This window comes from Phaenicophaeus curvirostris, chromosome 23 (genome assembly GCF_032191515.1).
Source record: "Phaenicophaeus curvirostris isolate KB17595 chromosome 23, BPBGC_Pcur_1.0, whole genome shotgun sequence".
NCBI classification, from domain to species: domain Eukaryota; kingdom Metazoa; phylum Chordata; class Aves; order Cuculiformes; family Cuculidae; genus Phaenicophaeus; species Phaenicophaeus curvirostris.
This window is the reverse complement of record NC_091414.1, coordinates 1,037,601-1,064,394: the sequence shown is the minus strand read 5'-3', so window position 1 is coordinate 1,064,394 and position 26,794 is coordinate 1,037,601. Positions and strand designations below refer to the sequence as shown.

The window sequence follows — 26,794 nt, the reverse complement described above, 5'->3', positions numbered from 1 at the left end:
CCTGCCATGGGCAGGGACACCTCCCACTGGATCAGGGGCTCCAAGCCCCATCCAACCTGGCCTTGAACCCCTCCAGGGATGGGGCAGCCACCCCTGCTCTGGGCAACCTGGGCCTCCCCACCCTCATCGGGAAGAATTTCTTCCTAATAACTCATGGTGTTATTAGCTAAAGATTAGCAAAGGTAAGATTTTGTCTGCGCTCCTAGAGGAGAACCCAGCTGACTTGAACAGGAAAGGTGTTCTGAAGCGAGCTGACATCGCTTGTCGCAGGTAAGAGCCCAGGGGAGATTTTTGCTTGAGGGAGCCCGATCGCACGGTGATGCCCGAGGAGCTGGGTGAGCCGCGGCACCGCCGGGGCGGGACGGCAGCCCCTCTGTGGGTGCCGATGGGCGCTGGGGGTGGAGGGCATCACGGCTCGAGGGCCTCAGGGGTTGAAATCAGATGATAAATCAGCGCTTTCCCCCAGGGACCCGTTAGAGCTTCTGTTTCCCCATGGGGTGATGAGCTCAGCACGATGCACCATGCGGGCGAGCGCCGGCCGCTGACGCTCGGGATCTGCGGGTTTGCTGCTGACGGCTGCTCTTCCCCACCACTCGCCACCCTCTGCCAAGGAACAATCCCCCGTGGGGAGGGTCACGCTGCCACCATGGGGACCGGGGAGCTCTGGGGGTCACTGGTTGCAAGAGGGAAAAGTGCTTGGGTGGAGATGCAACCTCTCCCAATGCAGGTTTTGGGTTCAACACACGCAGCGAGCGCCAGCAAACGCTGTTCCCGCAGGAGCCAAGCTGGCTCTTCTCCACTGCCAGCGCCGTGGGGTCTGCTCCATCTTCACAGGAACCCAGAGCTGTTGGAGGGATGCGGTTGTGAACTCCCCTGAGGCTGCACTGGAGAGCCTGAGGGTTCAATGCTCTCTTGAGTGTCTGTCTGTTCTTCTTTCCTTGCCCTTCTGAGCTGGGAAAAGGAGCTGAGTCCCTGGCACGTCCCATTCCAGGTGTGAGTGTTACCGAGGCAGTGGGGTGAAGGTGTCCCTGTTCCTCCCAGGAGGCTGCTCTGGGATGCATCCCGGCTCCCGGTGATGCTGGGGTCGCTCCAAGCTTGGGCAGCGGGACCAGGGGATCCCAGTGAAGCCAGAGCACCCCAGCCGCTTGTTTTTTGGAGTGTGAGCAAGCACCAATGCCAGGTTGTGTCTTCCCCTCAGTGATGCCACCCCCCAGGCTCCCCAGCATCCCCCGTTCACACAGCCAGGCTGGGATTTTGCTCCTGTTGCCGTGTCCAGGCGAGGATTCCCGGCTCCCCCCGTCCCACCTGCCCTTCTGCCCAGCCTGCAGCCCTGCAGCTGCAAACCAGGGCTGCAAAACTTACTGGAAATCCCGTAGAAGCAAATCTTGGCCTCCCGTCCATGCCAGGAACTTGAGCTGCAATCCCAAGAGGGCAGCAGGCTCCAAGCACGCAAGCCTTGCCATTGCCCAGCCTCCAAAATCCTCTTTAAAGCTTCATCAGGTCCAGAGGACGCAGCCAGCTCTGCGGGACCAGGCAAGAGGAGGAAAAGCCTCCCAAAACCCACTGGTTCCGATGGATGGGTCAGTACCAGTTAATTCAGACTCCCTGGCTCAAAATTCCAAGCTCCAGAGTGGAGGGAGGTTCCCAGGGTCCAGGCAGGTGACCAAGTGTGGATGGGAGCAGCCCCCTCTCCTCAGCACCCGCACCGTGTCCCATTAATCCCCCCCTGGGTGCTCGGTGCAGCCAGGAGCCGCCGGCATCGCTGCTCCCGGGAGCTGCACCTGCAACCTCACAAAAGTTTCCTTCCCTATCCAGAGCTGCTCGGGGTCTGATCTGCTGCAGGAAAACTCTCGGAGGTTGGGAAGTGATGGTAACGGAGAAGGCGGTGGGTGGGGGTAGCAGCCTTCCCCCCTAATTTATTACCAGCTCGCTGATTCCAGCAAACAAGTGATGTCTTTGTTTAAGAAAACCCAGCAGTTCTTCACTTACAAGCAAGCCCGGGCCGTCAGCCTGGATATTCCCCATCCAACTGGGAAGCAGCAGCAGGAATAAACCCGCTCCCACCTCCCCGACTCCTCTCGCGTGGGCACCCACCTCGGCCAAAGTCCTTTCCAGGTCACCTTAACGCTGTTGAATCAATCGCCAGGTGAAACCTAAACCTTGTGCCGAGGGGAACACGCCGAACAGCAGCCGGATGAAGGTCAGGATGCTCCCACTGCGGCTCGAGGAGCGTCTGGAGGGGATGCGCTGGGGGTCTGGGTCACGCGAGGGGCTGCATCCACTTGGGGAGCACGGAGGAGGCACCAAGGGGATTTGCTGGGGTGATTTATGGCATTTAGGGGATTTCAACCTCCGGGCATGGCTCTATCCCCGTCTCCATCCCGTGGGGTTTGTGTGACAGCGGGAGGGAGAGCGGGGTTGCAGGCTGGTTCCTGGGTGGGGTTGACCAGCACCATCTCCCCTGTGTCCGGGTAAATAAATTCACCTATTTATTTATTGTGCGTGCTTTCCCTAGACCCAGAATACCGCAGTGCTCACCCGGGCCCGTGCCAGGATCTCCAACCGACGCGTTAAATAATTCACTGGCCAAAGCTGTAACTTGCTCTCCTCTCCTGGAGCGCCAGCCCTGGGCACCCGCGTGGGACCTGGATTCTGCAGAGTGTGGAGAGCGCGTGGGTACAGCCGGGACGGGGCATCCCTGACCCCAGCTTGCCTGGGAAAGGGCATTCCCAGCAGCGTGGCTCAGTTTCCCACCTGTTAGTGGGAGGCTTGGTGGAGCTGAGGGGAATAAGGTGGAAAAGCAAACAGCTGGGGATGCTGGCTGGGAAAACCAGGTGTTTGGTGCCCCTCGGAACCTCGTGCCTCCAGCAATTCCCAGAGGTAGAGCAAAGGAGAGGAAGATGGATGGGGTTTGATGCTGGCTGGCTTGGGGAACTCGGCCTGGGCTGCTCCATGCCTGGTGGCCAGGGATGCTCGCTCCAGAGATGCTCGACACCACGTGCCTTGGGAGGCTCATTCCCAGGGTGCTCCACACCAAGTGGACTGGGATGCTGACTCGTGGGATGCTCCACATGCTGTGGTTTGCAATGCTGGCTCATGGGATGCTCCATGCCGTGTCGTGTGGGATGCTGGCTCGTGGGATGCTGGCTCGTGGGATGCTCTGCACTCCATGGTTTGCGATGCTGGCTTGTGGGATGCTCCACAACCCATGGTTTGCAATGCTGGTTCATGGGATGCCTCATGGCCCATAGTTCATGATGTTGGCTTGTGGGATGCTCTGTGGTTTCTGATGCTGGCTCATGGGATGCTCCACAACCCGAGTTTTGTGATGCTGGCTTGTGGGATGCCCCATGGCCCACAGTTTGCGATGACGGCTCATGGAATGCTCCAGGCTCCACGGTTTGGGATTCTGGCTTGTGGGATGCTCCACAGTTTGGGACTCTGGCTCGTGGGATGCTCCACATTCCAGGGTTTTGGATTCTGGCTCATGGGATGCTCCACATTCCAGGGTTCGGGATTCTGGCTCGTGGGATGCTCCACACTCCAGGGTTTGGGACTCTGGCTCGTGGGCTGCTCCACACTCCATGTTTTGGGATTGTGGCTCGTGGGCTGCTCCATGGTTCGGGATTCTGGCTCATGGGCTGCTCCCGGGTCCGGGATTCGGGCTCGTGGGCTGCTCCACACTCCATGTTTTAGGATTGTGGCTCGTGGGCTGCTCCATGGTTCGGGATTGTGGCTCATGGGATGCTCCACACTCCATGGTTCGGGATTGTGGCTCGTGGGCTGCTCCATGGTTCGGGATTGTGGCTCGTGGGATGCTCCACGCTCCATGGTTTGGGATTGTGGCTCGTGGGATGCTCCACACTCCATGGTTCGGGATTGTGGCTCGTGGGATGCTCCACACTCCATGGTTCGGGATTGTGGCTCGTGGGCTGCTCCATGGTTCGGGATTGTGGCTCGTGGGATGCTCCACGCTCCATGGTTTGGGATTGTGGCTCGTGGGATGCTCCACACTCCATGGTTTGGGATTGTGGCTCGTGGGATGCTCCATGGTTCGGGACTCTGGCTCGTGGGATGCTCCACACTCCAGGGTCCGGGATTCTGGCTCGTGGGATGCTCCACACTCCACGGTTTGCGATTGTGGCTCGTGGGATGCTCCACACTCCATGGTTTGGGATTGTGGCTCCATGGTTCGGGATTGTGGCTCGTGGGATGCTCCACACTCCATGGTTCGGGACTGTGGCTCGTGGGATGCTCCACACTCCATGGTTCGGGATTGTGGCTCGTGGGATGCTCCACACTCCATGGTTCAGGATTGTGGCTCGTGGGATGCTCCAGGGTCCGGGATTGTGGCTCGTGGGCTGCTCCATGGTTCGGGACTCTGGCTCGTGGGATGCTCCACACTCCAGGGTCCGGGATTCTGGCTCGTGGGCTACTCCAGGGTCCGGGATTGTGGCTCGTGGGGCGCTCGCAGCCCCGCGCCCCCCTGCTCCCCGGTGCGGCCGCCCCTCCCCGCGCCGTCGGGGCTGCGGGGCGGGCTGCAGGTGCTGCGGGGCGGCGCGGCGGCGGCGGGGGAGGGCCCGGCGGGCAGCTAAAGGCAGGTGCCCCGGGGCCGGGAGCGGCGGAGCGGGGCTCGGGGGGTTTTGTGGGGGTGGGGGGGTGGTCCGGGGGGATGCGGCGGGCGAGCTGACAGCGCCATGGCCGGGGCGCGGCGGGGAGCGGCGCTGAGCGCCGTGCGCACCGAGGGGACCCCCCCGAGCACCCCCCCCCGCCGGGGGCTGCTGGCTGCACCCCGGCCCGGGGCCGCCCCCCGCCCCGCCGGGCCCCCCCGCTGCCGCCGCCGCCTGCAGAGCTGCCTCTACAACGCGCTGGAGCGGCCCCGGGGGTGGGCGTTCGTCTACCACGTCTTCATGTGAGTTCCCGCGGGGGGTACCCCCCGGCAGCATCCCCCCCTCTCCATCCCCCACGCGGCATCCCCTTCTGCACCCACCCTGGCAGCATCCCATCCCCATCGGGGCTGATCCCGGGGGGACCGGGACCGGTGCCCCCCTCTGCATCCCCCTCTCCATCCCCCCGGCAGCATCCCCCTCTGCATCCCCCCCCGCGGTACCCCCCTTCTGCATCCCCCCCATAGCATCCCGCTTCCATCGGGGCTGATCTTGGGGAGAGCGGGACCGGTGCCCCCCTCTCCATCCCCCTTCCGCATCCCCCTCTGCATCCCCCCTTCTCCATCCCCTTCTGCATCCTCCCTTCTGCATCCCCCTCTCCATCCCCCTCTGCATGCCCTCTTCTCCATCCCCTTCTGCATCCCCCTCGCAGCATCCCCCTCTCCATCCCCCCCTCGGTACCCCCTTCTGCATCCCCCCGTCCGCTTCCATCGGGGCTGATCCCCGGGAAACAGGGTGGGTGCCCTCCAAGCATCCCCCCGGGGGTCCTGGTGCCCGGGCTGGGAGCGCAGGACGCACCAGCTCCAGAGAACTTTCTTTGTGAGCGTTTGGCATGGGGGGAGGACACCCCAGGACCCGTTCCTGCTGCCGGCACCGGCTCGGTAGCAGAGCCCGTGCGGTGCCAACTGAGAGCTGGGGCGAGCAGGGAGCCCGAATGGGCGAGCAGCAGGGCCAGGATGGTGAATGGGGTCATGGGGCGAGCAGCGGGGCTAATTCCAGTGCTGGGTCCCCAGCAGTGACTCTGGAGTGAGGAGGTGGGCACCCCCACGGAGCCTGGGCCACTGTCCCACTCTGCCACCGTCCCCTCGCTGCGTGTCCTGACTGGGGTCCCGGAGACCCCAGGAGCCCCAAAAGCCGGAGTGGGACAGGGCAGGTCCCCTTGGGTACCTGTAGCGGCGTTGGGACCGAGCAGCAACTCCAGAACCTGTGATCAGGTGGGATGGGGGAAAGCAGGGAGGAGATGGTTGGACTCGATGACCTGATGGGTCTTTTCCAACCTGGTGGTTCTATGATTCTATGATGTTCTTGTCTCTGGGTAACGGCTGCAAGTGGCAGCGGCTGCTGTGCCCGTTCTGGGGTCACGGCTCTCGTTGATCCCCAGCGCTGGGACATCTCTCTCCACAGATGGAGCCTGGGATGCTCCCAGCCGCCGCTCTGCTCCCTGCCCTGGCTCACTCTAGTCTCCCAGGCTGTATGGTGCTGCTCTGGCTTTCCTCTGGCATCCCGTGGCTTTCACCAAGCAGAATCTTCTCAGAGACGTGCAGGGGGCCGAGAAGCAGGTGGAGCCCCTTGGGCTTGGGCTGTAACGGGGCTGCAGGGCTGGGGTGCCCGTAAAACACCCAGCGGCTGCGGGGGAGCGAGACTCCGTGCTGGGGGGCTGTTCTAGCTCAGGATCCCACTCTGCTCCAGCTGGGACGCTGCTGGGAAACCACTGCTTGTGGCCACAGGTTGGGGAGGAGAGGGTTTCCCTGTTCCACGTGTGCTCCGTGTGTGCTCGGTGTGTGCAGGCGTGTGCACAGACCCTCTCGGAGAGCGGGCGCTGCAAAGCCGCCTCTCCCCCCGCTTTCGGGAGCAATAACACAGTGCTGAGGCGTTAACGGGGCGCCCGAGCTGGTTAAGAGGCAGGAAAGTGGGTCTCGCCTAAGTTAGCACATTGAGCTGGCAGGATGAATTTGTCACGGGAGGAGAGGGCACCTGAGCTCCCCGGGGAGAGGAGCCCAGGGCCTATTTGTAACGCCTGCCGACACCGCAGTGCGCGTCGCAGAGAACACCTACGCTGCAAATACCACCCTCGAAAGAGCCTTTCCTGCAAGGAATTAATGCTGCCAGCCAAACCCTCCTGCTAGGGAAGTGGACTCTCTCGCATAGGCACTCGCTGGGCTCTGGAAGAAAGATGCCTCTGCTCATCTCACGCCTCCCGTCAATTCTTGCTCCTGTCCTGAGTGCGTTTTACCCCAGGAATAACCACATAGGAGCAAGCAGAGCCCACCGAGCCCTGGTCCCTCCTCTGCCACCCAGCTCCTGCACTCAGGGCTTTGCCCTGTGCAGGCAGGATGACAGCAGAACCAAAATATTTTAAGCTTTCAGCAGGACAGGAGGGTTTGTGTTCATTTACTCACTTAGTTTTACACATCAGTCTGGCTGGGGACCCTGGGGAAGACGCTGCAGCGCGTGCAAGGAGTGGAGGTCTGTTTTGTGCAACCTTCCCTATAAAAGTTGCTCCGTTCTACCTTCCTCAAAGTTAGTTTTGGTGGGTTTATTCCCTCCCGCAGCTGCTAAGCTGTTGCAGTGCTGGGGACTGGAGTTCGCGGAGATGATCTGTGCGCCTCGATAGCTGAGGGTTGACTTTTAGAAAGAGGAGGATGGTGTTACCTGGATGGTTCTGTGATTCCGTGCTCTGGGGAGGATGGAGGCGTGGGGGCGATGGAGCCCGCGGGCCAAGGTCGCCCAAGGTCGGGGCAGCAGTGGTCACAGGACCCGTCCCGAGCCAGGCGTGTGCGCTGCCTCCCCCCGCGCAGCCTGGCTCCCAGACAGGGCTGGAAACGGCTAAAATGGAAATACCCACTAAGAAGTGAAGCACTTCCCTCCCCTGAGCCGTTTAGTGCCTGGGAGCACGTAGCAGGGCTGAGCTGATACTGTTTATTGGACAAGTTCAGTCTCTTTCTGTCGGCGAATTGATCCCAAATAGCTTCCAGCTCCCAGCGCCCGCTCCGGGTTGGACTGGTGCCGTTCCGCCTCGCAGGATGGTTTGGTGGCTGCACCATCTCTGAGCTGTGCTGGGCGCCCGCCTGATGGGCTGGGGGAGCTCAGAGCCACCGTTGGGCTCTGACACGGCTTCACAGCCCCTCGCAGCCCCCCGTGCCGGTGTTCCCTCGAGCTGCCGTGCTCCAGCATCCACACGGAGGGTTTGGTGTGAAAGTGGGTGCTCGTGTGGGTGCAAAACTGGGGCTGAGGTGTGCGGCGTTGGCCAGCCCCGTCCTCTCTAACCCTGTGCTGACCGTGGCACGGCCAGACAGGGCACGTGCTTGGGCTCATCCCCGTCTCCAGGCTCACAAAGCTCTCTCGTGCGAGTTTCTAGCCCTGCAGCTCACAGAGCCAACTTAACGGTGTGACTTTAGGTGTTAACCTAAAGGCTTTACAGCCAGAAACTTCCTATTTCCCTCCCCACCTCTTAAGCAAACGAGAAAGCTGTTCTCACACGCAGCTCTGGCTGGTGGCAACTGCCCTGGGCAGAGCTGCTGCTGGTTCTGCCCTTGGCACGGGCACCGCTGCCTGGGGGCCTCCCCCAGGGGTCTCCTGCAGCCCAGAGCCGAACTGGGAAGGTTTCCAGTTCAAGCTGTTCCTCCCCATCTGCCAGCCCCACCAGTGGCTCTCGGTGCTGCTGCCCAGAAGGAGCTGGTGGTCTGGGAGTTGGTATCAATATTTATGAAACCGCTGAGTGCACCAGAATCTCAGCTCAGCACTTTTTCTGTTTCCTAGAGGAACGATTTAACAAAGAATAGTTTGACCTGGAGCAAATTAGGAGCGAGCAGGGGTTTTATTCACCTTGAGCGAGTGCTGGCCAGGGTGAGGAGGAGATGGGAGCGCAGAGCTCGGAGGGTGCAGGTGTCCCATGGCACCTCCACCCTCGCTCTTGCCATGCGTTTTAGTGCCATCGGGGCCCCCCTGGCAGAGCTCCGGAGTGATCCTGGCACTGGGGGAGCAATGCCAGGCATGGGCTCTCCTTGGCTCGGGGCTGGCCAGGAGCTTCGGAGCCGTGGGAAATCCCTGCTGGCTCGGGACAGAGGGATGATGGGGGTGCGATGGGCACAGGGCAGCTGCTGGCGGGTCCTGCCGTGCTCCAGCCAGCTCCTGGCCAGGACCCAAGCTGCTGACAGCACTGCTCTGGGGAACCCATCCCTGGAGGGGTTCAAGGCCAGGTTGGATGGGGCTTGGAGCCCCTGGTCCAGCGGGAGGTGTCCCTGCCCATGGCAGGGGTGGCACTGGATGGGCTTTGAGGTTCTTTCCAACCCAAGCTGTTCTGTGATTTTACCATCGCCCCTTTCGGTGCCCACAGCAGCTCCAGCCCAAGCCCTTGCCAGCCTCTCAGGGGATGTTTGATGGGCTGGAGCCCAGGAGGGTTTGCAGGGAAATTGCTTCATCCCCTCTCGGTGCTGGGTCCCTGCTGCCTGCTTGGTAAAAGCCTCTTGCGTTAAGCTCTGGGTTTTCACTTGCAGTCACTGGTGTCTCCACGGGGCTGCTGGGATGGTTTCCTATCCAGTTGCTGCACTTGCATGGACAAAATAAAAGGGGAGGCTGCCCACCCGGTGCCCTTCGAGCTCTGCCCCCGCCGGCCCCACTCACCTTGTCCAGACTTGAAACGGGAGCTGCGTTTGGGGGGAAAAGCCAGGGGGAAGAGAAGCCGGCACAGCAGTTTCCCTGTCCCGATGCGGTGTCACCGGGGCATAAAATTAAGCGACTTCGGCGCAACGTGAAACTCTGCATTGATTTTTCTTCCTTTTTTTCTTTTTTTTTCCTTCCCATCAGAGCCCAGAGCGCGAGCAGGAGGGGCCAGTTTGGGTGCTGGTGGCAGGGGGACGGGGCAGCCCCATGGCAGGGGGGATGCTCAGAGAACCTTTGGTGGTTTAGCCCTTGGGGTGAGGGTCAGAGTGGGGCTCAGTGAGCACCCAGACCTGCCCCCCGTGCCTGAGGATGCTGCTGTTCCTGGGGTATCTGGGGGGCCTCCACCTGCCTTGCTTTCTCAGGGACACTCGTGGCTCTGTGCCTCAAGGCTCCCAGGGATCCTCCAGGTGCTGGAAGGTGGGAGCAGCCCTGATCCCTCTCCCAGGGTGCCAGGCTCATGGGGCACAGGAGGTGCGTTGCAAACGCTCTGGTTTTTCTTTCCTTCCCCCTTCAGGCAGCTCCCTGCCAGATGATTCAAGAGCAAAAGTATCTCGGCAGCTCCATGTGAGCCTCTTGGCATGGTCTGCAGGAGCCTTGTGACCGCGCTCCCCATGGGGACGGCGGAGCCGGGGGGCGATGCGTGATGCGGGGAGCAGGCGTGAGAGGCAAAGGCGATAGACGAGGCTGGCTGTGGGGTTTAAATCCCACGCGCTGGGGCACAGAGGCAGTGTGGGATGTCATTTAGGGCTGGAAACACCCCATCCATCCTCACCTCTCTGGTCTAGGGGCCCTTGGAGCGGTACTTTTCTCTCCCAGCACTGAGAACTGGATCAGCTCTGGGCTCGGAATGTCTGCTGGGGCTTGGGGTCCCTGCGCAGTGGGGCTGTCCAGGCTCTGCGCTGGCTCCAGCTCCAGCTCAACTGGGTGAAACACTCAGTGTTTGTCTGTGTCTCTTCTCGGCGGCGCAGGCAGGAGAACGTGGTGGGATGGACCCTGCCATGGTTACGGGCACAAACAGCCCCGCTACACCCTGGTTATTTATATTCTCCGGAGCAGACGGGCTGCCTGCTCCACCTCTCCTCGAGGGCTGCTGGGGCGAGGGATGGGGGTTCATAATTCACGCTGTTTGTGCAGCTGCAGGCAGGGCAGGGGAGCTGGACCTCACGCGGGGGAAGCTGGGGAGCGATGTGCTGTCCCCATCCCTGTCCCCATCGCCACTGGAGCTCGGGGTCATGCACTTATGGCCCAAAGAGCCATGTCCCAGGGTGGCACAACCGTGGGAACAGCCCAGCTGGGCACCCAGCGCTGTCGCCCAGCCCCATGGGGACCTGGCAGCGCCGCGAGGGGGCCAGCTCTGGCCAGGGAAGGGAGCCTTGCTCTCGGGTAGAGCCTGTTTGCTCGCTCTGAGCTGTTTATCCTACAGCACGTGGTATTTTCTTTCCACTGAGTTATTGCTGGGCTGTCAGCTCAAGCCTCCCTGATCCCTCCTGCGCTCCTGGCTTGGAGCATCCTCGCAGGGCGAGTGGGAAGAGGGGTCTGTGCCAGCTCTGCTGGGGCACTGGGGTGCCCAGCATCAGCCCCAGCTCTGAGCCTGGTCACTGCCTTGCTGGGCTGCACTGTCCCACTGCACGGGCGCTGAGCATCGCGGTCCCATCGGCGCTGGCCGCACCGGGGTGCCACAGCACAGCTCAGCCCAGACTATTCTGGGGTGCAGCCTGTTTGCCTGGAGGTGCTGGGGCAGGTGCTGGGTGCCGGCACCTTCCCTAGCGCAGCTCCTCACCCTCCTGGGCTGCCCTGGCCCCGCTTCCCCTGAGCTCAGCATCTTTCCCAGCTCCCCTGCTCCGCTGCCGGTGCGGGCAGAGCATACAGCAGAGTCTGTGCTAATGAAGATTAATGTGGGGAGATTCGCCTCCTCCAAGCCGGTGCCCCGTCGGGTTTTAATTATGATTTCGAGGAGTGTTCCTGCGGACAGGCTTTGCTCCTGTGGAGGGTGGAGAGCAGCCAGGAGGGTCCCATCCCTCGCAGGGATCTGTGCCAGCAGGGAGGTGTTGGGGAAGCAGCCAGAGCTCCTTGGGGATGGGGCTGCCAGCTGGAGGGCTGGTGATGGGAAGTTTATGTGAGAGCTGATGCCTCCGCTCAGCAACAGCATCTGCTCCCTCTGACCCCGGCGAAGGCGAGCAGAGAGGCCCCAGTCCTGCTTTCCCTGGTGGCATTCCTTGTTTTTTTTTTTTGGTCTTTCTTTGTGGGTGGGAAAAACAGTGAATTGAGGAGGGGGAGTGCACCAGCGAGGAGCCTGGCAGTGCCAGCACCGTGCGGTGTTTGATGGAGAGGCTGTTGGAGCCCTGGCGCAGGGATGGGGTGCTGAGAGCAGCCCTTCTGCCCCGGAGCGGGGACGGGGGGCACGGCCGGTTCCTGGCTCCCCGAGTCGCCTTCGGGCACCTGACCCCTTCCCTAAGCGGCTTAGGCGCAGCCGGGATGGGGCGCCTGCCCAGGCTTTACGAGTTAATTCCTAGCAGGTGATGTGTTCCCAGGGAGTTTCTTTCCCAGGCAGCACCTCGTGGCCCCTTGTCCTTCACCTCCACAGCTGGGCACGGGGCACCCTGGGGTGGCTGTGGGTTCCTATCACCACTGGGACTGGTTCCAGTGCCACTCGGGGATGGTGACGAGCAGGACTTGGGCCACCCGCAGCACATCCCCTTGGCCAGAGCTCGTGCCCGAGCACCAGAGTCCCCCCTTTCCCACTCCCCATCCAGGCTGAGAGGCACAAATCTTTGCAGGCTGGGAGGTTTCTTCCTTCTCTTCTGCTTTGTGCTCCGCTGCCTGTGTAATTGCCTGCTAAGTCCTGATTGTATAATCTTTATTGCTGATGATGCACAAAGCAGAAGGGCTCTGCCCTCAGCCAGGTTCTTGTGTTGGGGCAGAACGACCTGCTGGATGCTCGGTACCCGCGGCACCGCTGCTCTCCCTGCTGGCAGGGGCGGGAGGGGGGTCCCGGTGCTCCCGGCTGTGCCATCAGCTGCCAGAGGAGTTAGTAGCAGAACTGCTGTGCTGGAGGAAAAGGGCTCTATTAATAACTCAGAGGGAGCAGGATCTGACTCCATCCTTCTGCCTTGCAGCTGGGGAGTGCCCGGCAGAGGAACACTGTCCTCTGCAGCGGGGGCTGCGACACCCCAGACCCTTCGTTCCTGTAGCCAGCACATGGTGTGTCCCTCAGGCTCTCTCTGGATCCAGCTTTTCTCCCCTTCCCTGACTTTTCCCCACCTTCGCTTCCATCTGCAGTTTCCCCTCGTGGTGTTTTCGGATGAGGGATCCTTTCTGTCCTCTTTGGCTGAGCTGGGCGCTGCCCCAGCGCGGGGCACTCAGCATCCCCCCTCTAGCCAGGGTTTGCAGAGCCCCCAGCCCCGCACGGCACAAACTGTGGGTTCGGGGGGTGCGTGCAGCCCCAGGCCATGCTCAGCGTTGGAGGGGGACACCCTCAGCTCCCCATCCCAGTGCTGAGTGTCCCCGCAGAGGGTGCAGAGCATCATCCCCTCTCCCCGTCCTCGCCCGCTGCCTCTGGCGCTGGGGCAGGCGTTGGGTCTGGTTTCACCCCTCGGTTTGGTTCGAAAGCTCCACATCAACAACAAGGGGAGATGCAAAAGTGTTTCCGAGTGGGTGCCAGGCAGGATCTCCGTGAGCTGAGCCCCCGCGCTCTCCAGAGCAGCATCGATGGGTCCTACAGACATTGCTTGTTGTGGGAGATGGTGCTGGGGGTGAGGTGGGTGCCCACCAGCTCGGGGACAGGGTTCCAGGGCCACCTCGCTTGCCCTCCTGGGCTCAGCCTGGCCGTCCCGGCGCTGCCGTGTGCCCTGGGGGTGCCCTGGGGGTGCCCTGGGGGTGGCTGGAGCCCCATTACGGCGCTGGCTCAGGCAGAGCCGTGGCCTTTTGCACGCCATCACGTGAGCTGGTGGCACAAGCCCTCCGCTTTCCATTTTTAGAATCGCTGGATCAGGGGAAAAAAATGTATTTTGGGAGTTTCACTTGCTTCAGCCTCAGAGTCCATTATCTTTTTCCCCCTCCTTATTTTAAATGGGCCAAAACCCCTTGTGTCCCAACCCAGCTCTTGGGGACAACCAGCAGCTCCCTGTTATCTCTTCTCCCTGTGTCGGCTGATCCTGGGTGGCATCATCTCCCCAGCACAGCGACAGGTCCCTGCGGTGGCAGTGATGCTGGGGACAGCCAGGAGAAGCTCTGGTCATGCCTGTGCACCCAGCCGCCCTGTGGGACCCGTCTCTCCCTCCCTGCCCTGTGTTAGCGGTTGTTTTTTCCAGGCAGAGGCTGCAGCAGAGCCTGGAACGAAGCCCCGTGGCCACTGGAGCCTGGACCTCCTCCTTGGTGCCCAGGGACGTGCTGTGCCACCTGCCCAGGCTGGCACACGGGTGCCACGCAGAGCTGCTCCACATCACCGGGGACACCAGTGGGAGCGACGTTCCCTCCGGGCACAGGGCTTGGGGGGCACCACACGACTCGGGGGGCACCACGCTAAGCCCCGGGCTGGGCAGAGCGATCACCCCATGTGTGCTGGAGGGATGCTCGGGGGCCACGAGGGTCCCTGGCCCAGAGAGGTGCTGCCTGTGCTGGGCATCCCAGCTGCTCCAGAGCTGCTCCATGCCACCATCTAGGGGCAAACCGTGTCCCCATGGCTCAGCTGCGGACACTGAGGTCTTGGCTGGGGGGTCAGGCTGCGAGCGGGGCCAGCGCCCGCTCTGACACGCTCTCGTTCCAGATTCCTCCTCGTCTTCAGCTGCCTGGTGCTCTCCGTCTTCTCCACCATCCAGGAGCACCAGAAATTGGCCAACGAGTGCCTCTTCATCCTGGTAAGAGGGGAGCGGGGCTGTCCCTCGGGGTCCCCACGTTATGCCCTAAGAAACCCAGACAAGATCACAGACAAAACTCCTCCATCCCTTGCCCAAGCCTGGGTTTCACTCTCAGTCCACGGTGTTAACCATGACAGGGTCTCCATCCCATGGGGAGAAGCTGCAGGGTGGCCTTGTTGTCACAAGTGTCCCCACGGCTCGGAGTGACCCGCCACCGTAGCCGGACCTCGGTGGTGCCAGGAGACACGAACCGCTGGAAAAGGCAGGGCAGGAAGGGCTAAAAAAGGCAACTTTCCCCCAAACTGTCAGAAACGGCTGACACTGGAGTTCTTCCGAGTGATGGAGACTAAATCGGGAAGGTCCTTGTGACTTTCCCACGAGTAAGCAGAACGGGGGCCGTGTTTGGGTGAGAGGTAGGACAATGCTGACGGCGGAGGAAAAGGACCCAGCTCGGAGCGAGCTTGGCACAGGTAGGAGAGCCAGGCTGCTCGCACAGGCTCGATGGCCACAGCTCCCGTCTCACTGCCCTGGTTCCCCTGGGATGGCCCTGGCAGGGTTGGTGGCCTTGGAAGGGACACCACGCACCCTCCTCTGCGTTGCGTTTGGTCTCCGCTCTAAGCCACGAATTCAACTGAGCCCCACGCCTTTGCTCTTCTCACCTCACCCTCCTGTCCCCTCTCTCTCTCCCTGGTAGGAGTTTGTCATGATCGTGGTGTTCGGCATGGAGTACATCGTCCGCGTCTGGGCTGCCGGCTGCTGCTGCCGCTACCGGGGCTGGCGGGGACGCTTCCGCTTCGCCAGGAAACCCTTCTGTGTGATCGGTACCGAGGGGGCGCAGGGATCGGGGACCTGCAGTGCCACCCGTGCCACGGGTGTTGGAGAAAAGCCCGCGCCCCTGACTCGTGCTGTTCCCTAGATTTCATCGTCTTCGTCGCCTCGGTGGCCGTCATCGCCGCCGGCACCCAGGGCAACATCTTCGCCACCTCGGCGCTGCGCAGCATGCGGTTCCTGCAGATCCTGCGCATGGTGCGCATGGACCGGCGCGGCGGCACCTGGAAGCTGCTGGGCTCCGTCGTCTACGCCCACAGCAAGGTGAGGCTGCAGGGTCATAGAATCGTAGAATCATAGAATAACCAGGTTGGAAGAGACCCACCGGATCATCGAGTCCAACCATTCCCATCAATCACTAACCCATGTCCCTCAGCACCTCGTCCACCCGTCCCTTAAACCCCTCCAGGGAAGGTGACTCAACCCCCTCCCTGGGCAGCCTCAGACAGGGACCAATGACCCTTTCCAAGAAATATTTCATCCTAATGTTCAGCCTGGCGCAGCTTGAGGCCATTCCCTCTCGTCCTGTCCCCTGTCCCTTGGGAGAAGAGCCCAGCTCCCTCCTCTCCACAACCTCCTTTTAGGTAGTTGGAGAGAGCACAACCGACCCCAGACCCCTCCCTGAGCCCCTCTCACCCCCCTGTCCTCGCAGGAGCTCATCACCGCCTGGTACATCGGCTTCTTGGTGCTCATCTTCTCCTCCTTCCTCGTCTACCTGGCCGAGAAGGACGCCAACGCCCAGTTTGCCACCTACGCCGACTCTCTGTGGTGGGGCACGGTAAGCTCGGCCGCCGCGGCCCCCCGGCCCCGGGAGGGGAAGAGGAGGGTGGGATGGGGCCGAGGCGGGGGAGCTCCCTCCAGGCCCCCTCCTGCTCTGCCCCGGCGCAGGTCACCCTCACCACCATCGGCTACGGGGACAAGACGCCGCAGACGTGGCTGGGACGGATGCTGGCAGCCGGCTTCGCCCTGCTCGGCATCTCCTTCTTTGCTCTGCCAGCCGTGAGTAGGACCGGGGAGAGGGTCTTCGTCTCTCCTGGCTGGTGGTGGCGTGGCTGGCACCCACAGACCCCATCCCCTCTCATCTCCAGGGGATCCTGGGCTCTGGCTTTGCACTCAAAGTGCAGGAGCAGCATCGGCAGAAGCATTTTGAGAAGAGGCGGACTCCGGCGGCAAACCTGATCCAGGTAGCATGGTCCTTCCCTGTCCCCTCCCAGGGATGCTCTCCTGTCCCTCTGTCTGCTCTGCCCCCCCCAGGGATGCTCTCCTGTCCCTGGTCCTGCTCTGTCCCCTCCCAGGGATTCTCTCCTGTCCCTCTATCTGCTCTGTCCCCTCCCAGGGATGCTCTCCTGTCCCTCTATCTGCTCTGTCCCCTCCCAGGGATGCTCTCCTGTCCCTCTGTCTGCCCTGTCCCCCCCAGAGATGCTCTCCTGTCCCTCCATCTGCCCTGCCCGTCTCTGCCTGCTGCAGGCACGACCCAAGCACATCACCCTCCCTCTGCCACTGGCTCCTTTGGGACAGACCCTGCCCGTGGTGGCCGAGGTGGCTGGAGGAGCCGATGCGGGTGGGGGTCTCCCTGCTGACCCCGATACCCACGGGCTCTCGCTCTCCTCCAGGCTGCCTGGCGCCTGTACTCGACTGACGCCAGCCGGACGTACCTGACGGCCACATGGTCCTACTACGACAGCCTCCTGCCCTCGCTCAGGTAGGCAGGGTGGGGGGCGAGGGCTGGGGGGCTTCCAGGGGTCCCCGTGAGGTCCCGGGATGAGGAGCAGCGTGGGCAGCCGCTGCCACGAGGGGCCACGGTGGAGCCGAGCAGCACGGGCGCCGCAGCCCCAGCACAGGGTCTGCTGAACCGACCAGCACCCGCCTCCATCCTCATCATCCCGCCAGCTCCCAGCACCCATCCCTCCATAGGCACCCATCCATCCATCCATCCATCCATCCATCCATCCATCCATCCATCCATCCATCCATCCATCCATCCATCCATCCACAGCCTTCCTCCCGCCCGCCGCGGGGAGCAGGATGGTCCTGCCGGCTGCAGGGACCTCGTGGCGGGGTCGGTGGTGCCACAACTAGCCCGGAGCTGGGTCTGAGCGTGGTGGCCGAGCAGATGGAGCTGGGGAATCCAGCAGGGAGCCCCATGCCCTGTCCCTGCTGTGCTCTCTGTTGCCCCTGGGATGCTCAATGATTGAAAACTCTCCAAAGCTTTTCCAGGCACCCTGTGTCATCCCATCGCCCTGAGCGCAACAGGGTTTGCTCCGTGCCCGAGCCTGGCCGTGTGTTCCTTAGCGGCGACGGATCCACTGTTGCATTTCACTCTTTATTTTCCCAAGGACAGAGCTCTTAATAGCCGCAGCAGCGAGGCCCTCGGCTCCCTGACCGGGGAGATCCAGCTCCCCGATTGTCTCCACCAAGCGTGGGCATCGTGGGGCTCCTCCAGCTCTTCCCAGAGCCAATTCTCCTGAAGTGGGGAGATGCGATAGGGCCACGCTCGATCCCTGCAGGGTCTGAGCTCTCCCAGCATTTCCAGACCCCCCAGGTCTGCAGGTGGCAGGTCCCCCTGTCCCCAGCCCATGGCACAGGGGCTTGTCTTGCCTGCCCCATCCCTTGCAGCTCAGGTCCAGCCTCTCTGCTGGTGTCCAGCCCCTGTGGGGCCCTTTCCCATCACCTGTCTCCCCAGCACCATCTCCCCCAGGTGCCGCAGCACCTGCAGGTCCCTCAACCCTCCAGCAGTGCCGGTTGGAGCTGCTAAGAAACTGTCTTTTGAAGGAAAGTGCTGGGTTTTGCTTCATGGTTTGCTTTGGTTTGCACAGAGGACCTGGCTCTCCTCAGCCTTGGTTTGTTCGTCTCATTTGCATTGGAAAGTTTAATTTCTCCATGTTTTTATTCAACCCCAACCTCAGAGAGATGCTCCTAATCTTTGAGCATTTGCACCGAGTCCGCAACGGAGGATTTAGGAATTCAGAGGTGAAAAAATTTCCCGATGGAGCCCCACCGCCTTATCACCCCTTCACCCCTGGCCTGAAAAGCATCAGCCCTGCTGCTTGTCCAGGGGAAAGGTAGGAGGGTGCAGCCCCACGGCCCCGCGTTCTCCCTCCTCTCTGCCCTCTCTTCTCTGCTCGTCTCTCCACCTGTGATGCCACCGTGGTCACTGCAGCCCCCGGCCGCGCTCCTCACCCAGCACCCATCCTGCTCTCCCCCTCCTGCTCCCAGGTCCCCACGGAGGGACTCTGGGTGTTGAACCATCATGAATCTTCTTGCACTGTTGAGTTCCACCTCGCTGCGCTTTCTGAGGTGGCCACAGCACCGGGAACTTGCACAGGGTGACCGAGTGTGGCTGAAAACCACCCTGCAAAGGCAGCGCTGCAAGCCTGGTGGGGCTGGAGCTGAGTGGCCCTGCGGAGGAGCTGGGCGAGGAGCAAAACCCAGTTTCTGCAGCCTGAGATGGGCTTCTCGTGCCCACAGCAGTGGGAGCAGCGATGCCGAGCTGCCCCTGTGCCCACAAGAAGAGACAAGGGGGTTCAGGGCCACCATGCTGCTCGTGGTGGCCGATCTGCGCTGTGTCCCCAGTCCCCTCTGGCTGAAGAGCATCCTGGAGACCCCGGCGTGCCGGCACGGCTGCTGGTCTGTGGGGCATCAGCATGGTGCAGGGCCCCACACCAGGGTTAGGTGGGGAGAGGCGTCGTGCCTCAGTTTCCCCTGTGATGCGGGTGACAGGGCTGCAGGAGGGCTGGTGCGGCGTGGAGACGGAGTGGTCCTGCTCTCCCTGCCAGCCCCAAGGTGAGTATGGGCTTGGGGGGCTTCAACCCACGGCAGCACCTCCCGTGCTCACCTGATCGCCTGGAAAACAGCTGGGGGCTGACGGCATGGACTGCAGCCCCCAGCCCTCCCACCTGGGGGTCCGAGCCTCCCCATCTCCTCCACGAGCATCACCTCTCATAACATCTCATCTTCTCTCTCTCTTCCTCTCTCCTCTTCACCCTCCTCCCCTCCATCTCCCCTGCCTCCCCCCAAACCTTTTGTGCCCCCCACTCCCCCCCAAGCTGGAAGGAGGAGGATGTGCAGCCCCACAAGTGCTTACGCCTCAGGTAACATTTCCCCCCCTGGCTGCCGCTTGCCACCCACCCCCTCCCATCGTCGCAGGGCCGGGGGTCCCAGAGCCCTTCAGGGTCACCAGGTCCCTTTTGTGCAGAGCTCCATCGCCAAGAAACCCACCTTCCCTCTGCGGGGCAGGCGTTAGCGTTTATGCAGGACCTACGCAAACAACTTTTGCTCGTGCTTCTCGCCTCCACAGCACCGGGAGGGTCTGCGGAGGGTCCGGAGCAGCGGGAGATGCTCGCAGCGGGCAGAGACCCTGTGCCCGTGCCCCAGGGCTGCGGAGATGCTGGGTGGTCCTGGGTGCCCCGTTCTGGCCAGCTGCTAACTGTGGTTTTCTCCTGTGTCTCTGCCTGCCCCTCCAGCCCGGTGTTTAGTGGTAAGAGGAGGCTCTTGCGGACATGGGGCACGTGGAGATGGAGGTACAAGCGTCCCGGCTGCCTGCGCGGGGCGGCCGCATGGTGCTCCGGGCCGGGCTGGTTGCGGGGCAGAGGGGGTCAGCGGGGCGAGGAAGAGGGGGTAGAGGCCGAAGGGTCTTCATTCTGCGGGGGAGAGTGGTCTGTGCATGGCCTAGGCTGAGCTGGCTGTCCCACCGGCTCCCACGGCTGGCCCTGCCTCAGTTTCCCCCTCTGTGCAGCACGGATGAGCCCCATCCGTTGGCGCTGCCGGGCTTGCCAAGTCCACCAACAGCTAATGAGGTGCCCAAGCCCCATCCCATCTCTGCCAGCAGCCTGGTACCCTCCTGGGGCGCATCCCTGCCTGCCCGGGACCAGCTCGCATGCGGAGGGGCTGGGAGCCCAGCACCCTGCCTGCTCCCCTGCCTTGCCCTGCTCTGCCCCACGACACCCAGGAGGCTCCCCAAGCGCTCAGAGTTCACAGAGCGCATCGTGTGGGGTTTGCTCCATGTCCTCTGCTGCTTCAGCTTCCTCTGCTCGCAGGGCTGCGCATGCGCTTGACCTCTGGCATGTCCCAGGGTGTGCGTGTGGTCCCACATCGTGCAAGAGGCAGCACCAGGTGGGGTTTTTTTTTGTGTAGGTCCTACATAAATGATGCCGGTAGTTCCTCCCCTCCAAAGCCAGTGGAGCAGCTGCTTTGAGGAGTGGTGCTTGTGTTAGGGCAGGAGGGGACAGCGTGGATGAGGTGACGCAGCGTGGAGGAGGAGGATGAAGGGGGCAGATGCCCCGGGATCCCCTGTGCCAGCGAGGCCAGGACCGGCTGCTCAGCCAGCAGCTCTGCTGCGTGTCCTCCCACCGCTCTACCTGTCTCTCTGCTCTCCCTGTCCATCTGTCTCCTCCTTTCTCTGTTCCTGAGGGGAAAAATAATGGGTGTTCCAAAGGAGTAACCCCAGAGCTGGTCCCACACGGGCATGCGGAACTGCCTGCTCCTGCACGTGAGGCTCTCTGTGAGCTCAGCACCACCAGCCCCATCCTCCCCCCAGCAGGGCGGGCACCATGTGCACCCACAGCAGGGATCTGTGTCCCCGTCCTGGTCCCCCCGGCGTCCCCTCGCCTCTGACGCTGCCCTCCTCGCTCTCCCGTGCAGCAACAAGATGGGCATCAAGGAGCGCATTCGGCTGAGCAACCTGCAGCGGCAGAGCAGCCGGGGCAGGCAGCACCTGCCCCCCGCCCTGCACCGCTCCCCCAGCCCCGAGGACAGCCCCGACGCCTCCAGCCCCACCAAGGTGCAGAAGAGCTGGAGCTTCAATGACCGGACACGCTTCCGTGCATCCCTGAGGCTGAAGCCGCGGACCTCGGTCGAGGGTAGGTCCTAGGGATGGGTGGGATCCAGTCCTGGGTCAGGCTAGGGGGCTGCAGGTGGTTTGGGGGGCGCAGTCCTGGGTCTCTGCCACCCAACCCACTCCGGCCCCTGCAGCCGACTGCCCGGCGGAGGACAGCGGCGAGGAGCAGAGCTCCAACTGTGACCTGACCTTTGAGGACATCATGCCAGCGGTGAAGACCCTCATCCGAGCTGTCAGGTGAGATTGTCCCCTCTCGCGTCCCCCAGCTTACGCACACCCACCCCCATCTCCTCTGCAGCCCTCAGGGATGAGCAGCCGTGTCCAGAGATCCCCCCGTCCAGCCCATGGTGGTGACGGAGCAAGGAGCAGGGACGGCTCCTGGCTCAGCTCCCACCTGGGGACAGTGATCGGGACCTCAGTGCTTTGCATGCACCCTCCCCCTTGCACCCCATTCCCCATCCTGGAGCCTCCAGGTGTCCTCCCCAGCAACCAGCCCGGGTGTCCCTGCAGGATCCTGAAGTTCCTGGTGGCCAAGAGGAAGTTCAAGGAGACCTTGCGTCCTTACGACGTCAAGGATGTCATCGAGCAGTACTCGGCCGGCCACCTGGACATGCTGGGCCGGATCAAGAGCCTGCAGATGCGGTGAGCTGCCCCCGAGGTGCCAGGGGGTCTGGGCTCCCCCGGGTCTCCCAACACAACCCACACCCGCTGGGAGGGATGCTGACCCACCGCGACGAGTGGGAGCCCGTCCCTGCTGGTCCCACATTCCCTCTGGTGTGATGGGATTGATGGACCATGTCCTCTCCCTCCGTGCCGGCCACCAGCGTGGACCAGATCATGGGCAGGGGAGCCCTCGCTGCGGACAAGAAGTCCCGGGAGAAAGGGGAGAAGCCAGCGCTGGAGACAGAGCTGGTGGACGAGCTCAGCATGATGGGTCGTGTGGTCAAGGTGGAGAGGCAGGTCAGGAGCCAGTGGGGAGCACGTCCCTGTCCCTTCATCGCCTGCAGGGCACAGGGGGCCGAGACCCCCACGTCCCCTCCTGCAGGGAGGGTCCGGCTGAGCCCCGCTCGCCCCGCAGGTGCAATCCATCGAGCACAAGCTGGACCTGCTGCTCGGCCTCTACTCCCAGTGCCTCCGCAAGGGCTCCATCAACTCCTTCAGCCTGGCCGCCGTGCAGCTGCCCCGCGGCGAGCCCGACATCACCTCCGACTACCACAGCCCCGTGGACCACGAGGACATCTCGGTCTCTGCCCAGACCCTCAACATCTCCAGGTCGGCCAGTGCCAACATAGACTGAGCAGGGACGACATAGGATGCATCCTGCTCACGTGCAGCTGGTGGGATGGGGGATGCTGCGATGCGGGAGCCACGTTAGCATCACGCGTCCCTTGCCGTATTACTTGAACCAAGCCTTCCTTGGCGAGGGCATGGCTGCAATGGGGTCCCCGCTCTGGGGACGAGGGGGTACCGTGGTGTGCCCAGACCGTGCTCCTGGGGCTTCGAGTGCTCCTTAGCCATGGCAGGGACGCCCCAGCCCTCAGCACGTGTCCTGCCCTGAGCCAAGGCCACCGCCAGCTATGCAAGGCTCCTCTCCCTCCCGCTGCAGCGCGGAGCTAGGGCGTTGGGGCATCACCCAGCACGGTTTTCCCTGCACCGCTTGGGCTCAGGGCGGCAGCCAGGACCCCCCTGGGTAGGGGAGCGGGGGTCTGTGCCCCCTCACTCTCCTCTGCTTGGGTCGTTTCCCTGCTCGCAGGGCTGCAGCTGCACCTCTAGAAGCACAGCAGAGCCTTTGCCTGCCCGTGCATGCTCCCAGGGCGATATATATATAGGAGATATATATATATATTTATGCAATAATGTCTTAATATGCAACACCCCCGGGAAGAGCAACCCGTGGGGACGTAGGCAATAAGCAAATTCCCCTACCAGCACACAAGGCTGGATCCTGCTGCCTGGGGGGACCCGCCTGGGTGCCCTGGGAGCTTGGAGCTGAGTGACAAACCTCTCCCAGAGGGGTCCCTGGGGCTGGCAGGGGCTGCGGAGGCGGGAGGGATGCAGGCACAGGCAATGGTGACAGCGGTCCCCAAGGAGCATCCTTCCCTCTTGCATCCCAGCCCCTGCTCCTGCTTAGAGGATTCCTTCCCTGCCAGATCTTGTGGTGCTCAGTTTGTCCTTTCCCGCGTCCCCGTCCTCTCCGTGGCCTGGGGGGCACGGGCTGGGTTTGGGGGGTGACTGGTGGTGAGGATAGAGAGGGGCTGTGCTCCCTTGCATGCCACTTGCGGCAGAGCCGCGTCAGCTCCCGCGCTGCCCCACTGCCCTTTGCTGCCTCCACCCCAGCCCTGGGGCCGATTTCCAGTCCTGCAGCGCTGGCAGCGATCGTGGTTGTGCCAAAGTTTGCCAGGCTGGGGCTGGTGCCTGCTCCTGTGCGGCCGGGGATCCCGGGGGGTCGCGGTGCTCCGTGGGGCTCGGCAGGGATTCCTGCATGACAGTGGTGGTGCCAGGATCTGACCTGGGCTGGTGGAGACCCACCGAGCCCCTCGCTGGGCTTCGGACCGCGGGATTTGCACCCCCTTCCCAAGCCCCCCCTGTGCCTCCGCTCCTGGCAGCGGCGACCCCCGACCCAGCTCACTTTTCTTGCCTCCTTAGTGCATGTGGCCAGCGCAAGCTGTGCCAGAGCTGCTTGTAGGCTCCCCACTGCCCCTTCCCCTTGCCCCCAGGATGCCCGTCCCCTCCGCTGGGCAGCGGTGGCACAAGGGGACGGCCGGGTGCCGTGGGTCGGCGGGTTTGCGGGCGCCCGGCTGCAGGGCGAGGGCGCATGCGAGAGCTTTGCCCACAGGTACGAACCCGTAGGACCCTCCCCGGGGCTGGCTGGTCCCCCGCAGACCTCCCCAGCCAGCGGTAGTTACCTCACTTGACTAACTTATTAACTTATTGTGTTTCATTAAAATTTGGAGTAGAGGCTGCCTGCCTGCTGCTGTCTCTCTCCCGGCTCTCCCGAGAGGTGGCACTCCAGCCCTGCCGCCCAGTGGATCCAGGTGTCCGGCCACTTTCCTACTGCCCCAAGGTCCCTTCAAAGTCACCCTCCTGACCGAAGAGCAGGGAGGGTCTCAGCTCACTCGCTCTCCTCAGCTCCCTGGTTCCATGTGCCTGGGGGCTGCAGACCTGATGCCACCACAGAGGGGCCCGTGTCCTGTGTTTGGAGCCTGGACGGAGAGGTCACTGCCCCTTCTGCCTCCTTCAAAGCGTCAAGAAGTGTCCCCGCGTGGGGATGGTGCTGTGTTGGCCCTGGGGCCATCCCAAAGGAGGCGAAGGTTTGAGCCCCCTTCTCCAGGAGACCACAGCCCCTCGAGGGGTGGCAAAGCCCTCACCCCATCGCCGCATGCTGGCACCTCGTGGGGACAGCGTGTGCCCCAGCCTGGAGATGTCGGGGGGCCAAGGCATTCTGTGCAGCCCTGCCCCAGCGCTGGCTGGGGAGGAAGCCGGGGCTCGCTGCAGGTCTGTCCCTGCCTTTCCTGGATGCTTCTTGCCAAGAAATCCACTCCTGGCAGATTCCAGAGCGTTCGGCGGAGCTGAGCAGCAGGGACCCAGCGCCTCCCTGCAGCAGCCCTGCTGCCCCAGAGCTGCCCCAGCCTGCTGGGATGGGGGTGACGCTAGGACGGGGGTGACTCTGGTCCCCCAGCCCCACCCTGAGCACCTGGCGTGTGGGATGCGACCCCTGGGGCGCCTTGGCCACCTCTGGAGAAGCGCAGGCCTGGTTCATGTGCAGCTCTGGGGCTGCTTTGAAGCAGCAGCTGTGAAGAGGGAGCTAGGATGCAGCAGCACCCGGAAAGCCTGGTGTGAGCGAGCTGTGCCGGGACGGCACCGCGCTGGCCTTGGCTCAGCACCCTGGTGGCTTTCCAGCGTGGGTTTGGAGGGACGCAACCTGCAACGGCGAGGTCTTCACCCCGCCACGGGGCTGTGCATCACAGCAGGGGCACTGGGGCATCTCGGCACAGCCGAGGGCATCGCGGGGGTCTCACCAGGGCCCGGGCTCCTCGCACGACTCCGTGCAGCAGGACGTGGGCGCTGGGACCTTCTCCCTCCCCGTGGCGGGGTGAGGGCAGGGCAGCAGGAGCCATCGCGCAGGGCTCCCTTCTGCTTCCTAAAGCCACGTGGGCTCAAGGTGCCCGGGCAGGACTTTGTTCCCCTCCACCCTGGGCTCCCCACGTGTGCGAGAGGCGGCTGCGCCCCGGAGAGGGGACAAGGCTGGCCGGAGGGGGCACGGAGGGGGCACTGGGAGCGTCGGAGGGACGCAGCCAGCTGTGACCGCGGTGCCAGCTCACTGCGTCCGGGCGGGAGCGGCGCTTGGCACGCCGAGGAACTGGGTGAGGGGGAACCGCTCGGGTTGTTGCCTCTCCCGCCTCCGCACGCGGGTGATCGTCGACTGGGGGTGCAGCGGGAGCGGGAAGGGGCCAGCCCGGCGCCCCACGCCATCCTCAGACCCCCGACAGGAGCATGGGGACCGGGAGCAGAATTTGGGGATGTCCTTTCCGCCAGTGGCCTTGCTTTGTCCTCTGAGGGTCCTCTGAGGAATTTGTGACTCACTCTGAATTCCTGTCAGTCCCGTCATGGAGCAAATACGCGTGTTTGGAGACACTCGGACTCCGGGCCGGACCCAGTTCCTTCCTGAGGAGCTCAGCAGCGCTCCAGCTCCTCGCTCCTGCAGGAAAAGGCCCTTCCGAGCAGCCAGAGGGGCTCCCAGGGGATGGGGCTCTGGCAGGAGCCTTCTTGGGGTGCCCAGAGCACCCAGGCAGCCCTCGTGCCCTGTGGGATGCAGTGATTCCTATTTCTGGGGTGCAAGCACGCCCTGACCGGACGCGTGTCCCCGCTGGGGCTGCAGTGGGGACTCAGCAGCCCCCCAGCTTCTGCCCCAGCTCCCCTGGCCACCCGGGGCACCCCCCACTGCCCACGGCGCCTCCGTCCTGGCTGCCGTGGGGCATCTTCGAGGAATCCTTTAGCAGCAGCTGGAGATGCTCCTCGAGGGCCAGAGGCCGGTGGGAGCCCCGGCACCCAAACCCTGAGCGAGTGCGGGTGCTGGGGGGGACCAGAGCCCAGGGGCGGCCAGGACTCCCCCCACTCAGGTCCTGAGCACCAGGACACGGGGCTGGGCTGGGGTGGGGGGTCCCCATCTCCCATCCAGCTGCCCACGCTGCGAAGCGAAGCCCCTGGGTGCAGCAGGGGGTGCTGGCAGGGCCCCCCAGTTGGTGTGGGGCACGGGATGAGGACATGGGGAGCAGGAGGGGTCCCCCAGTTTGCACAGACACAGGGTGGGGGACATGGGGAGCAGAAGGGACCCCCCCAGTTTGCACAGACACAGGGTGGGGGACACGGGGAGCTGGAAGGAGCCCCCCAGTTTGCACAGACGCAGGGTGAGGGGCATGGGGAGCAGAAGGGACCCCCCAGTTTGCACAGACACAGGGTGGGGGGCACAGGGAGCTGGAAGGAGCCCCCAGTTTGCACAGACACAGTGTGGGGGGCACGGGGAGCAGGAGGGACCCCCCCAGTTTGCACAGACACAGGGTGGGGGGCACGGGGAGCAGCAGGAGGGACCCCGGGCAGGGCCAGGGGGGCTGTGGGTCTCTCCCACCCCCCACCCCCGGCCCGACCCCCCCGCTGGCCCCGCCCGCCGGGCGCGGCTATAAAGCCCGAGGGAGCGGCGGGGGCTGCGCGGAGCGAGCGGTGGCAGGTACGGGGCGGTGGGTAGGAGGAGGGGGTCGGGTCCCGTCCAGGGGGTCCCCACGGCACCCCCACCCCGTTCCCAGGGCCCCCAGTCCCGCCCCCCCACCCCATTCCCGGGGTCCCTCCAGCCCCGAGGGCTGAGAACGGGCAGCTCATCGCACCTCGGGGCAGCGGGGAGGTGGGTCTCGGGGTCTCCGCAGCACCTCCCCGCCCCGTTCCAGGCGCCC

At 63.5% G+C, this 26,794-nt stretch overlaps 1 protein-coding gene across 1 annotated transcript; it reads left to right on the top strand.

Moving 5' to 3' along the window:
* The first annotated feature begins 4,697 nt into the window (after positions 1–4,697).
* KCNQ4 (potassium voltage-gated channel subfamily Q member 4) lies at positions 4,698–22,208 on the top strand. The gene is made up of 14 exons (XM_069875576.1): positions 4,698–4,912; positions 14,095–14,185; positions 14,880–15,006; positions 15,102–15,277; positions 15,666–15,791; positions 15,902–16,012; positions 16,102–16,197; positions 16,627–16,715; positions 17,920–18,075; positions 20,654–20,871; positions 20,984–21,086; positions 21,360–21,491; positions 21,674–21,809; positions 21,928–22,208. The coding sequence occupies exons 1-14, from the start codon at positions 4,698–4,700 to the stop codon at positions 22,144–22,146; spliced, it is 1,995 nt and encodes a 664-aa protein (XP_069731677.1). The 3' UTR covers positions 22,147–22,208.
* The last annotated feature ends 4,586 nt before the right edge of the window (positions 22,209–26,794 follow it).